This window comes from Rhinichthys klamathensis, unplaced genomic scaffold (assembly GCF_029890125.1).
Source record: "Rhinichthys klamathensis goyatoka isolate OS25496 unplaced genomic scaffold, OSU_Roscu_1.1 h1tg000055l_1, whole genome shotgun sequence".
NCBI classification, from domain to species: Eukaryota; Metazoa; Chordata; class Actinopteri; order Cypriniformes; family Leuciscidae; genus Rhinichthys; species Rhinichthys klamathensis.
The window spans coordinates 6,474,805-6,488,491 of record NW_026606600.1 but is presented as its reverse complement, the minus strand read 5'-3'; the positions used below and the strand labels follow the sequence as shown (position 1 = coordinate 6,488,491).

General features: G+C 38.2%; 2 protein-coding genes across 2 annotated transcripts; one reads left to right on the top strand and one right to left on the bottom strand.

Annotated features, from left to right (window-relative positions):
• Positions 1-393: 393 nt before the first annotated feature.
• Positions 394-6,247, top strand: zgc:162297 (uncharacterized protein LOC555865 homolog). Its single transcript, XM_056248486.1, has 6 exons — positions 394-503; positions 574-656; positions 3,369-3,549; positions 3,648-3,798; positions 3,911-4,038; positions 6,001-6,247. The coding sequence occupies exons 1-6, from the start codon at positions 431-433 to the stop codon at positions 6,189-6,191; spliced, it is 807 nt and encodes a 268-aa protein (XP_056104461.1). The 5' UTR covers positions 394-430; the 3' UTR covers positions 6,192-6,247.
• Positions 6,248-6,623: 376 nt separating this feature from the next.
• si:ch211-260e23.9 (uncharacterized protein LOC555795 homolog) lies at positions 6,624-13,568 on the bottom strand. Its single transcript, XM_056248484.1, has 4 exons — positions 13,483-13,568; positions 12,004-12,168; positions 11,323-11,458; positions 6,624-7,033 (listed from the first exon to the last, which is right to left on the bottom strand). Exons 2-4 carry the CDS (start codon positions 12,131-12,133, stop codon positions 6,805-6,807), a joined length of 495 nt encoding a protein of 164 aa, XP_056104459.1. The 5' UTR covers positions 12,134-12,168; positions 13,483-13,568; the 3' UTR covers positions 6,624-6,804.
• Positions 13,569-13,687: the final 119 nt, after the last annotated feature.

Sequence of the window (13,687 nt, the reverse complement as noted above, 5' to 3'; positions counted from 1 at the left end):
CATTGAGGTAGCGGAAGTGCGTTGAGCACATGGCTAGCAGGCTCGAGAAGTAAACAATCCCAGTGATCATGTTAAATAGATGAATGTAATCGCGCTATAGTGTTAGTGAGACACGAGATTGAATGTTTTGGTTATACTCTGAAGGCCGTTTGAGATCTCAAGTGTTGTCAAGCTGATATAACGCATTATTTTGTTACAGTTGCTGCTAGGTTAACGCAGGCAAATCAGTTTCAGTGTATTTGACTGGCGCCCCCCTTAGAAATACACAAAACTGCAATATACAGCAGCGTTTTAAATATTATCAGAGATGTATCTTTTACATGTTCAGATATCTTGGATGTTGTCATTAGATCCACACTTCTGTCAGTTAACCTTTGACCAGTCACATGACCATCAAAAAGCACAAATCGGTTTTTTGTTGGCTTAAGAAATGAAGTTTTTAAATCTTCTCGGACGCTTAAAATCAAATGTCATTGGCATGATTCACGTCCGAGCCTTACCAGGTAACGCATTTGACGGGAGAACAAACTTAACATAGGAAAGACTGAACTTTTAATTTATTTTCTTTTGCAGGAACCCCCTTGAACCGCGCTACTCTCTCAGAGATCACAGAGGAGGCATGTCGAGAGGCGGAAATTTACCACCACGCAGGACTTGTATGTGCTCAATACAGTTAAACGTATCATTGGCATAATATGTCTTTGTGTAGAATTATAATAATCTCGCTCTTTCTAACATAGTAATCACCTTATATTGTTAGCGCGGTGCCATTGATTCGCGACCGAATCATTCTTTTAAATCGGATCTTTTCAATGAATTATCGAATCTATGCCTGGCATCGGTTTGAACGATTCATAAACCGGTTTGAGCGGTTCTCGAGTCATCTGAATCATTGAACCGAGAATCATCTCGATGTCTGATTTTTTTATTGAATTTTTATGAAACATTACAAAGCATTAAACCAATACTTTAAATAGGGAAACAACAAAACAAAGAAGACAAAAATACAGACACAAATACGTTGCCAGGGTAAGAAAAAACAAGAACACTGCAGTCTGCAATACATTTACCAAAAAGGACAAAAAGGATGAATATAGAGATACAGTTTTCATTGCTTTGGGATTAACAGAGCTTTGGATAGTTCTTGTCTAGATGAACTTTGAATAGAGAAAGAGAGGTTTAGAGCCTGTCCGTTTTTGTTTATGTAGCCTATGTGAAATTTAGTAAACACAAATTAATTATGTAATATTGTTTTCTATTTTGAGTAGTAAAAAAATCCAAAGAAAACATCTTTAAAACAGAAAGAAAAGTCACTTACAAAATAAGATATTATATATATATATATATATTATTCCAATATGGTATTACATAAGGAATTGTCATTATCGCTCTCTTTGGAAGAGAGCTCTAATTTTATAATAAATTTTTTTTGTTGCTCTACAGAAAAGCATACATTTCCGATCATTGTGTCAATAAGGTTCAAAGAGTAAGTATGGCCATGGAAATGTAGAACCTTGCAACATAAAAGACACTCCAGAGGGAATTGCATTGAAAACAATAGCATATTCATGAGCAGTTATAGGAATTTTATATTTCTGTAAATAATCTAAATAGTTATAAAGTCTGCCCTGTGAGTTAAAAAGCTGTCCAACTAAAAAAAAAAAGGTAGTTTTTGAACCAGTTGTCAAAGAAAAGTGATTTATTCTTGTAGAGATCCTTATTGTTCCAAGTAATATCTGTGCTGAGAAAAGTTGTGTTTGTATATTAGGGACCATGCCAAGAGCATCTGCTTATTAAAATTTGAAAGTTTGACAGGGATCTTTGTAACATTATAGTTACAAAGTAAGAGAAAATTCAGGCCACCAACTTTAGAGAAAATATAATTAGGGATAATATTCCAAAGTGAAGAGGGATTATTAAGGACATTTTTAAGACAATTCATTTTAAACGTGTTGTTTAAGGTAGTATCCGACATGTCTGATTCGTAATGACTCGAAAAATTTGAAGTGAACCGATTAATTGCGTATTAGCATAATGTTAACCATAATTATAATAATCGTGTTTTTGAGAAATCACTTTAACTATAACGACACAGGGGAACGATATCGTTGGAATTTCCACTGAAACAGGAAGAGAGCTGGAGACATGGATCAGCTCCTCCCCCTTTTTAAAATAACCAATAGCGTTTAGTTTATATCACAGTTCGGCCAGAGCCGTTGAGCTCAGTAAAGCCGCAGTTTTCTCCTATTCTCTAACCGTTTTGTCCTCCTAATGTCCTTATCACTTTTAAATATAGTATTCTGTACAGAATTCAAATGGGTCCTATACGTTTTCTGGTATATGCGCCGACTCGTGCATATGTGAGCAGACTGTGTGCGCTCTGCGCCTGTTTGCCTAACACTAAACTGATTCGCCCCAATGGAAAGCATATTTACACTGTCTGAATCGTTCCCTGTCCCCTATATAGTGCACTACGTGCCATTCACCATGTAGAAAATGGTAAATGTGTGAACAAGTGACCGATTTTAGCCGCAGCTTCAGTGTCTATTTATCATGTAGGGGGTGGGACGCTTTAGATTCTAGAGAGCATTTTATTGGACAGAAAATCTGTTGAGAAGCTGAAGTGCAGAGTGATGTCATCAAAATCATTGATCCATATTGGTGGAAGTGAGAGACTGTAAGTTTTGAATGATTATATCTTCTAAATGCAAATTTTGTCATTGTTTTGGAGCACACTAGCTTATAGATGACAGTAAGGCTAACATATTCATACTAAAAGCCAAAAAACTTCATTTTGACTCCATTTTTTTTAAAGCCAACTTCACCCCATTTTGATACCATGGGGACTTTAAAGCTCAGACTGCAGTGGGCAGTTATAATAAACAATGTTATTGTTCGTTGGTGTAAACGTCAGTATAGTTGTCGTCGCCCGTAACATGAACATGAAATTACAATAAATATTTTAAAATTGTAGTCGAAAAAGACACACGGCTTTGTTGGAATATTTCATTTAGAGTATGTGATGTCACACCATGATGTCAAGTACAACGTCATTATTTAATGACATAAAATAAGACCTGAATCAGATTCTTAAACCGATTCATGGAAACAAATCAGATCAGTCTTCGGATTTCTAATAGCTTCTTTCCAGTACGGGTGCCTGCAAGGGTCATAACTAGCATTCAATAGGAGATATTTTTCCTTCTTTTTTTTTATGTGACTGAACGAAATTACCTCATCAAACCAGTCTACCAGGCTTTTTGGTAAAAGTTATCAGATTTTAGATTTCTCCTTTGTCAGATAATTATGTTTCTGGTCAGTGTGCTCAATGTGTGAATGCTCATTTCAGATCATTCTCTGTATGACAGGATGGGCTGATCATTGAAAACATGCATGATATTCCATACACCCTTGAGGTGGGCCCAGAAGTGTGCGCATCAATGACAGCTGTGTGTGCAGCAGTCAGGAGACTTTATCCGTCTTGGCCGCTCGGTGTTCAGATTCTCTCAGCTGCAAACCAATCAGCACTGGCTGTTGCCCTGGCCTCAGGTGTTCACATGACTGTACAAGCTATCATGAATGCCATTTCAAACCGAGGTATTCTCTGACAAGACATTTAATGAATATTAACTTCTGCCCCTCCACAGGGCTGGATTTTATCCGTGCAGAGGGGTTTGTGTTCTCACATGTTGCAGACGAAGGCCTGCTAAACGCTTGCGCTGGCGAGCTGCTGCGCTACCGCAGACACATTGGAGCAGAGCACGTTCAGATCTTTACAGACATCAAGAAGAAGCACAGGTATCTGTGATCTGAGTGCATTACGTGCTGGCTGACCACAGAGCTCGAACAGAGGCACAACACAGTGTGGTGATTTCTGCTTTATTGTGTGATATATTTGATAATGTTACAGTGCTCATGCCCTGACTTCAGATGTGAGCATAGCTGAGACAGCCCAAGCAGCCGAGTTCTTCCTCTCTGATGGAGTCATCGTCACAGGAACTGCCACTGGAGCACAGGCTGATCCAGAGGAACTGAGGGGTGAGTCTGGCTGCCTGATGTCAGAATATACTTTAGTCTGACTGTGTAAAAGTGCTGTGTATTTTTTAATGTCTATACTACAGTCTTCAGTGTAAATTTTTAAGATATTATGCTATTCAATATGTCCTCTTAGTCGGTAAGTCGGTAACAAGGCTTTATATTAAAAAAAATACAGTAAAAAGTAATATTGTGCAATATTATTACACTTTCAAATATTATAGCTAAAATATTTTAAATAAAAATGCAATGTATGCCTGTGATGGCAAAGCTGAGTTTTCAGCATCATTACTCCCGTCTTCAGTGTCACATCATAAATCATTCTAATTTGCTGATTTGCTGCTCAAGAAACATTTCTTCTTATTATCAATGTTGAAAATAGTTGTGCTGCTTATTTTTTTTGTGGAAACTGTGATCCATTTTTTGATTATGATTATTTGATGAATAGAAAGTTCAAAAGAAAAGCATTAATTTGAAATAGAAATCTTCTGTAACATTATGAATGTCTTGATCAGGTTAAAGTCTTTGCTGAATAAACGTATCTTGACCCCAAAATGTTGAACGGTAGTGTACATTTGTGTTTGATGAACAGTATTAGGGCTATACTGTGATCAATTCTTATTATGCTGTGTATGCATGTTTGAGTCACTCAACTTTAATCTGCTTCAGTAGAAACCAACCATCTCATATGTCATCCTGACATTATGCAGCTTCCTAACATCTCACAAAATAAAATCAAACTAGCCCCATTGCTAACTAATGTACTGATGTAAACATCATTTGTTAGTTATGGTATCTTATAGTGATAAGTTTATCATACAGGAAAACAATTTGAATTAAAATTTGATATATGCGGCTAGCATTATGTTTGAGTTAACAGGATTTTAGCCTTTTGTTTTTCTTGTTTTCCTTTACTACACATTCTTTTAAAGAAAATTAATACTTTTATTCACACTTTTACACAAAAAGGACAGTAAATACTTTTACATCTATACAATTTCTATTTCAAATAAATGCAGTTTTTTTTTACTTTCTATTCATCAAAGAATCCCGAAAAAAAAGTATCAAGGTTTTCACCAAAATATTAAGCAGCACGACTGTTTTTATCATTGATAATAAGCAGCAAATCAGCATATTAGAATTGTTTTCTGAAGGATCATGTGACACTGAAGACTGGAGTAATGATGCTGAAAATTCAGGTTTGCCATCACATGAATAAATAAAACTATAAATATAATAAAACTGAAAACAGATATTTTGAATTGTAATAATATTTCAGTTTCACAGTATACTGTATTTTTGTGTAGCCTTGGTCAGCATAAGAGACTTGAGGGACAAAAACTTACAGACCCCAATTGTCCAAGGTTATATGTTTGTGCAAAGTCCAGGAATCATTAGTGTTAAAACTGGACACTTATGTGACACTCTCTGCCTTCAATCCTTTTCAAACGTAAATCTGCTAATTTAGAAGTTAATCTGCTTCTAATATTTAATAGAGCCCATGCAGCCATGTGTGTAAGTGCTTAAAGATAGTGGTGTCCTTTGGAAAGAGAGGATGCTGCGCAGTCTCCTGGCCCTGGTGACTGCCCCGTGTGGGCAGATGGCCTGCTTCCTGCCCTGCCCCAAAACCAATGGCTTTGTATGGGCTAACATAGACACCAGCACTTCCAGCTATTTTAAATCCCACTTCCAGATGGCTAGTGATCATGGAAGGCTGTAAACATAGGCATGAAAAACCAGGCCCAGTCTAGTCTGCTACTGCCCTGCTGCCTACTTTGGACGTGTGCCTATTGCCTTCCTTAGTTCTGATCCATTGGACTAGGGAAGCTGTCAGATGGAGGATGAGGCACAATCTGCCAAAATCCTCATTACAATGAAGGAACAACATGTTTTTGTATTTTTATGCATGTATGTAACAGAAAGATGTCCTCACACTCATGTTTTGAGTCCTATTTGTTTTAACAGAGGTTACCCAGTCTGTACGGATCCCTGTTCTCATCGGTTCTGGAGTTACACATGATAACGTGGAGCAATACCTTCAAGCAAGCGCCATGATCATCGGCTCCCATTTCAAGAAAGGAGGCCACTGGGCAAATGGTGTGGATGCTGAGAGAATCAATAGGTTCATGGGGAAGATGCACACACTTCGGGAGTGACTGTTGTGACTAAAATTGCAAAAAAAATAAAAATAAGAGCAATTGTGAAGATACAATATTTATTTTTCACTTTTTAAAAAGTTTTATCATATATATTCATGAAGATAAAAAAAGCAACACCAAAACGGCATTTAAATATACAAAGTCAAATAATCACAGTAAATCACAGCATATCGCTTTGTCATGTGAGTAACATTAAGATGCAATTTCACTTTAATACTTGATGAAAAAATGCATTGCCTGGTACAGCACAATCTTTAACACTGAATTGTTTTCAAACAATGGTTTTTTTTTTTTTTTATATATATATACAGCTAAAATAGAAGCACTCAAACATCATTGCATTGCTAAGTACTAAAGGATGCAAGTACTAAAGGACTAATAATGCAAATTACTTGTATTTTTTTAACATATGCTTTTCAGAGTCACAGTGACAGTGAGACTTCTTCCTGAAGATAATAATACCACACTGCATGTAATAATTTTTCTTAATCCATCCTAGTCTTACAGGGGAATGGTTTCATGTCCTAATTTGCAAACATACCCCCTTAAACCACTATTCACTTATCAAATCCTGTATGTTCAGTGGTTTCAGATGAAATTGATCATTTGCTCAGTTGTTGTACAGGCGCTGAGTGGGCTGTTTGAAGTAGCCATAACGCCGCTCAGAAGGTGAATAGCGTGTTCTTGCGAGGTTTTGCCTGTTGAGGGCGCCGCGGGTCAGCTTCCTGTGCTCATTATAGACTCTGGCACGCTGCACTGAGAGCAGAATGGTGCTGCAGGGCAAGGGGCTGCCCCATGCTGCTAACCGCCAAGAAACGTGACGGCTGACTGGCACTGGCCTAAAGGGGTAGATTGACAAATCACAAGCCAACATAACCACAGTTACAACTTGGAAATATAGGTTACATGTCCATGTGACATCAATGAACCTGTTTTCTTTATATTTTTATATCTTTATATATATATATATATATATATATATATATCATTTTACAGAAGATTGCAGTCTTATAAAAATTAATGCTGAAATTGGTTTATATTATAATATTAAGCAGCAAACATTTTCAACATTGATAATGATAAATGTTTTTGAGCAGCAAATGAGCATAATTAGAATGATTTCTGAAGGATCATGTGACACTGAAGACGAGTAGTAATGATGCTGAAAATTCATCTTCGCCATCACAGGAATAAATTACATTTTAAAATATATTAAAATTAAAATAGAAAACGATTATTTTAAATTGTAATAATATTTCACAATATTGGTAGCTCTTTATTTTACAGTTCTGTTTCACAACATATTATGTACTTACTGTAGTAAAGACACAAGGTAATAACCCCTTAAAGGAGAACTCCGGCGCAAAATGAACCTTTGGTCTAATAAAACATTGGTACCTAGTCAACCGTTCTCTGAGATTTGTTTTCATGATAATCGAATGTAAAGAGTTTTATCTCTAAAAACTGTTTAGCGTATAACGCTAGTAATGGGGGCATATAATAAGTAAAAAGAAATCGCTAGTTTATACCACTAACAAGGCTCAAAATAGCCCCACACGAACACAGTAACATAATGAGGGTCCCTACATGCAAAACGAAGCATTGAGAACTTTGTAAGTGTACAGACCGTTTAATAAGAAGATACTTTATAAAGACAGTCCACTTCGTGTATACAGACAGGAGCCATCTTTGGAAAACAGTCTCGACTAATCAAACCACGAACGCCATTCATACAGTTCAGAAGTTCACTGAACTTCATACAGTTCAGCTCACTTAGCACGTCGTTCGTGGTTTGATTAGTCGAGACTGTTTTCCAAAGATGGCTCCTGTCTGTATACACGAAGTGGACTGTCTTTATAAAGTATCATATTAAACGGTCTGTACACTTACAAAGTTTTCAATGCTTCGTTTTGCATGTAGGGACCCTCATTATGTTACTGTGTTAGTGTGGGGCTATTTTAAGCCTTGTTAGTGGTATAAACTAGCGATTTCTTTTTACTTATTAAATGCCCCCATTACTAGCGTTATACGCTAAACAGTTTTTAGAGATAAAACTCTTTACATTCGATTATCATGAAAACAAATCTCAGAGAACGGTTGACTAGGTAACAATGTTTTATTAGACCAAAGGTTCATTTTGCGCCGGAGTTCTCCTTTAAAGGCACACCGCGGAACTTTTGGCCACTAGTGGCGCTCGACCTGTAACTTTCACGTCTAGCGTCCCAAGAGGCCACAAGCTCCGCAGCACTGTCGCAAAAGTCAACAAACAGTCAACCGGTCAGACCATAGACAGTGGGTCAGCCTCCCGTGTCTTTAGATTGTGTGTGCTTGCAGTGTTTAAGGCGGGCAGCCTTGCCGCGCTCGATTCCCTTATAGCAGTCTGCTGAGAGAGAGCGAGCGGGGCGAGCCCCGTGGGGCTTAGTGCTAACATGTCTGAGTGAATGTGGGCGCGGGACGGCGGGCACATTTACTGCACTAAAAACACCGTCGGCCTGAGCTGACTGTAACTTATGTGTGTTGGTTTCGTTTTACAGAAACCGTGGGACATGTTGTGTGTAGTGTTTGTGGGCACTGAGTCGTGGGCACGTTCACTACATTTAATGTACATTTGACATGAGTCGACTTTATTTGTGCGAGCCCTGCACTGTGGCGGGCTGTGCTTGTGTGTAGAAATGAACAATGGGCTGTGGGCATTTTATTACACACATAACACTATCGGCTGTGGCCGGAATACCAGAAAATACTACTCTACTTATATGATTTATCTGGGTCACCTTGGAAACGGCATTTGTGTGCAGGCAAGCGTCAGCATCGGTCGGGCACCCCTCCTCCTCCTGTAGCTCACGCCAGCGAAAGCTGGACCAATGGTGATCCTCGTCCTGGCTTTTCATTTGTCACTATGCCTTTTTCTTTCTTTTTTTAGTGTCCTCTGACAAAACCTTTGCCTTCTTCCTTGTAGCTGTTGGTTCGGCCATGACGAAAACATACAGACGGCAATCAAACGCGAGTTGAGCACAAGGGGGTAATCCATCGACCGGAAGTTGAAGCCGGCCGGGTACCGCCATCTTGTAGCAGAACTTCCCTTGCGTTAGCATTTCCATTGACTACCATTCATTTTGGCGTCACTTTGACAGCGAATAACTTTACATCTGAGGCGTTTAAAGACTCCATTTGTCCATTATTTATTTCTAAAGAAACACGACAATGTATAAATGGCTCCATTACCTTCTATGTTACATTATGGCCCCGTAGAAACAGTTTTAGTAAAAATAGGCTAACGATTGCGTCATAACCACTCGACTCTCTGTCGCGCTGTACAGAAATTACCGTACAGACAGGAGGAGAAGCTCGCAGGCAATCGGGGGGACGTCCCGTCAAGAGAGAAGCCCATAGATAATGAGTCCATAAAAGCAACGGAATACTTACTCCTGCTCACTCACGATAAAGGACTCTTTGCTCAAGTTCCCCGTCTCTGCAAGATTAACGTTGGCAATTTTCACGCACAGCTACTAGAAGAGTAACGTCTGTCAGACAGGTTGCTCACGTCATCAAGCTTAGTTTGAGTCGGTCTGAGTCTGCGCGTCAGGAACGGAAGTGCTCAAAAATCGCTAAAAGTGGGCTTCAACTGTCTCAACTGAGTTCCAATGAGATCGCTCTGTCCATTTCTTTTACTGTCTATGGTTGAGCACTCACGTCAGAATCTGAGGAAGTTGTGGGTGGTGGGGGAAGTGACGTATGCCGTAAAGCGGTTGAATTTTGTAGTTCTTTTTGTGCTCGGGTTCCTACCCGAAACCCGAAGTTACATAGTGCTAGGAAAAGCGATACAGACACCTTCAGGCTACGGCAGACGTGTCATTCAACCTATTGTAAGTCGATGTACCATCTCAATGGGTTTTGGTAATATATTATAAAGGTTGAAAAGTTCCACAGTGTGCCTTTAAAGCTGCAGTCCGGAGTTTTTCCTCTTTGTCGCCGTCTCTGTTCGAAATCTGCAATTGCAGTCATTCGCGGAATTATCAACTTTACGTGAGTTGTACTTCAACACCCTCGACACGGCACAGCGCGGATGAACAATGTTTGAGGAGAGTGTGCAGCTGTCAGTCACCGCGCCGGTGTGGATACTGGCATTCAGAATCACAGATTATTCTTTTTGGAAGTATGACCAACATAATAATTTTCACCAGAAAATGTCATCTGAACTAGTAAGAAACATCCACTTTTGTTCTGGTTCTGACATTGCAGTAAATCGCGGTGATTAAATCTAACAATCGCTTATAAGTTATCATATCACGCAAAACCGTGCAAATTATACTTTGTTCTCAAATTGTTAATGTTAACAACGTAAGCAAGCATTGCATGACTACATGTAATGTCCTTCCGATATGTATCCTTGTTTTCGCATGGGTCCGGTTGCAGTCTCTTCTTTCTGTAGCCACTCCGAAGTCCGAACGAAGTCTTTTGCATTTTACAACGGGTGAATCTGTTGTCACTGGTGATTGTCGTTTGAACCTTTCTGGATCCGCCATCAAATTGATAAGTTTAATTATATCAAGTGCTGTGAGAAAAGGCTATATCCACCTCCAACATCCTCACACGCAATATAGCCTACTAGCCGAGACTCCTTCTTTATGTGTACAGATGTGACATAATGACGCAAAGACATGCTCGAATCTCCCGCGGAAATCCACCAGTACCACTGGAATTAAAAACATTATTACAAGCTTACCGCTTTGAATCAAGCTAAGGCAAGCAGATAGTTTTGAACACTGGCTGGTTATGTATTTTCACAAATATGTATTTTGGATAATTTTTAACCCCAAAAAAGCTACGGACTCCAGCTTTAAGTGTTACCTTACACTACTCAGTACTTTTGTGGGTAGGTACAATGTAAGTACATTGCAAGTGTGTGCACTGTAAAATAAAGTGCAACCACTATATTACTGTTTTTACTGTATTTTTGATCTAATAATGCAGCCTTTTTGAAATAAGATACTTCTTTTAAAAGCATTACAAATTGTATCGACTATTAAACACCTAACATTTTAAGTAGCTTAAATAATCAATATTAGCTCGATTCTTGCTGAATAAATGATTCTAGCTGAAAATGCCTAATTGTCTTTAAACTTACCTAGCCACATCCTCTGTTTCTTCATCCGAACCGAGGTCTCCCTGATCAGGCCTCATCTGGTACACAGACATGCTGGGGTGCTCGATTAACAGGTTCTCAAGAATGTTGGTGTCAGCTGAGCCAAGTGACTGATTCTCTGCAGAGGAAGCATAAATTACTTAAGTCAACAACATTACTAATGATCCAATTAGGCATGATTCAAAGCAGGGTCCCTAAATTCATGGGGCAATTTTTCTTTTTCTTGCACAGGCCAAATGAGTAACCTATACAATAAGGGATACTGACTGAGGCTATAGTTGTCACAGGGGTGTTTGCCACAAAGATGAGATCTCAGTAAGTATCCTCCGGTTTCACAGACAGGGCTTAAGACTAGTCCCAAACTAAAATGCATGTCTTAGCTGAAAGCAATTTGCACTGTCATATCTCAAAATATGTCTCAGTGCCATTGTTTTGTCTCGAGATGCACACCAGAAATGTTTTTTTAAGGCACTTTAATAAAAGCTTTTAAAAAAAAAAAAAAAGCCCCGGCCCCATGGTTGAGAACCACTGGTATAACACGAAATTAAAGTAATGACTCTCACACTTTTAGCATTATAATATGTGATTACTATTAACATCAGTTAATAACAATAGAAGAGTTACTGAACTGACAAAAGTTAACTTTTGTCAATAATTGGTTACCGTGTATCTTTATGATAACCCATTCTCCATCATCAAACTCAAGGAGGTTTGCACAGTTATCAGTTTCCTCTGCAACATCACTGTCCTTCTCTTCTCTTCCCACCAGCTGTGCAAGGATTCTGCTGATCATTTTCTGTTATGGCTTAGCCTTAGCCAGACTGCTATCTGTAAAAAAAAAAAAAAAAAAAATTCAATACAGAGTTATGTTGCCCTCTAGAGGAATCGACCTCCATTGCAATATTTTCCCTTTGCAATTCTAAGATTTTGTAATGAGCATATTTAGCATGCAAATATCTGCTGTTGCTGTTTATATAAGCTGTTGATGGTAAGTAACGTGCAGAATGTTTCAGGTGTCAAATTAGACAGCTTTATGTAACAATAAATGTAAGGTCATGACTCATGTTCTGCTAGCCTGGTTCAGCTGATGCACTTGGTATGTAGCTACCAGCTGGTTGAGCTGAGACATGGTGTTCCTTTACACAGATCACTTATTTTTAACACTGTCTGGAATAATTTTCCAAATTTAGCTTCTTTATTTTCTTTTTTGGACTAAATTAATATATGATTCAGATCATCAATAAACTCCTGCACAGGATCAGATTATGTCCAGGCATGTCGGTCTACTCTGCTAAAGGCAAATTTAAAAAATAAACTGCAAACTGAATTCTGAGAGCCCACTGTACAGATGCAGAACTGATTTTTTTTTTTTTACAGGTTTGAATAGCATCCCCATTACAAAGATAACTTGTTTGTACACACCAGCATAGCATTTCAAAAATTGAATTGAATTGTAGCTCCCTTTTAAGCCACAGTTAAACGTTATATGAAATATTAGTGATGATTATTTTTGTTTGACAATTAAACGGTTTATTTTTTAACTCTTTCCAAAGGAACGCTGGTTTCTTTATGCTTGTAATAATGTTTATTTTTTTACGACTTTACGATGTGTATTGATAGTTAATTTCAGTTAAAGCTAGTCTAATTGTAACACTGTTATATTTATTTTTGAATATCCTAAAATTATCCCCAATATACGTCAGTGAAGTGGGACAGGAAGGAGTGATCAGCTGTAGCCCTGACCATGTAAAGCATCTGACTTGTTAACAGTCAAGCACGGAATGTAGGCCTACTGTACATTTATTTAAAGCAACTGAAATAGCTCTAACGTTACCATAAACACAACAATAGGCTACTAACAATTATTGTTTCCTCGGATTATCGAAGAAACTAATGATATAAAGGAACAACAAAATAGGCAAACTGCTTTTGCTTTTGTATCGGCTATATCCTATTCTATTCTCTTTCAGACATTTTCAAAGGATAAACTAATAAACAGTGTCTAAATAGATTTGAGTGTTTAAATAGCCTACAAAACAATAGCTGAAGTTATCTATAGAAGAAACAAAACACATTCACAAATTTGACATTTCACAATCTGAATTTTGTAAAATCTGAATAACAACGTTTAGTTTTGCCCACCTTATTAGCTGTCAGAAAAGTAGTTTTTGCAGCTTAAATGCCTCTGCTTTGTCTAAATTGTGCTGTAGTAGTCACTGCCGTCGGTGTACACTGTACAGTCGGGACTTGTTTATGTACCCGAAACTCCTCCCCCTTGTTCTTGACTGTACTCAACCTGACGTCAACAACATGAGGCGGGGCGTCAATGGCATTCGTACATGCGGAT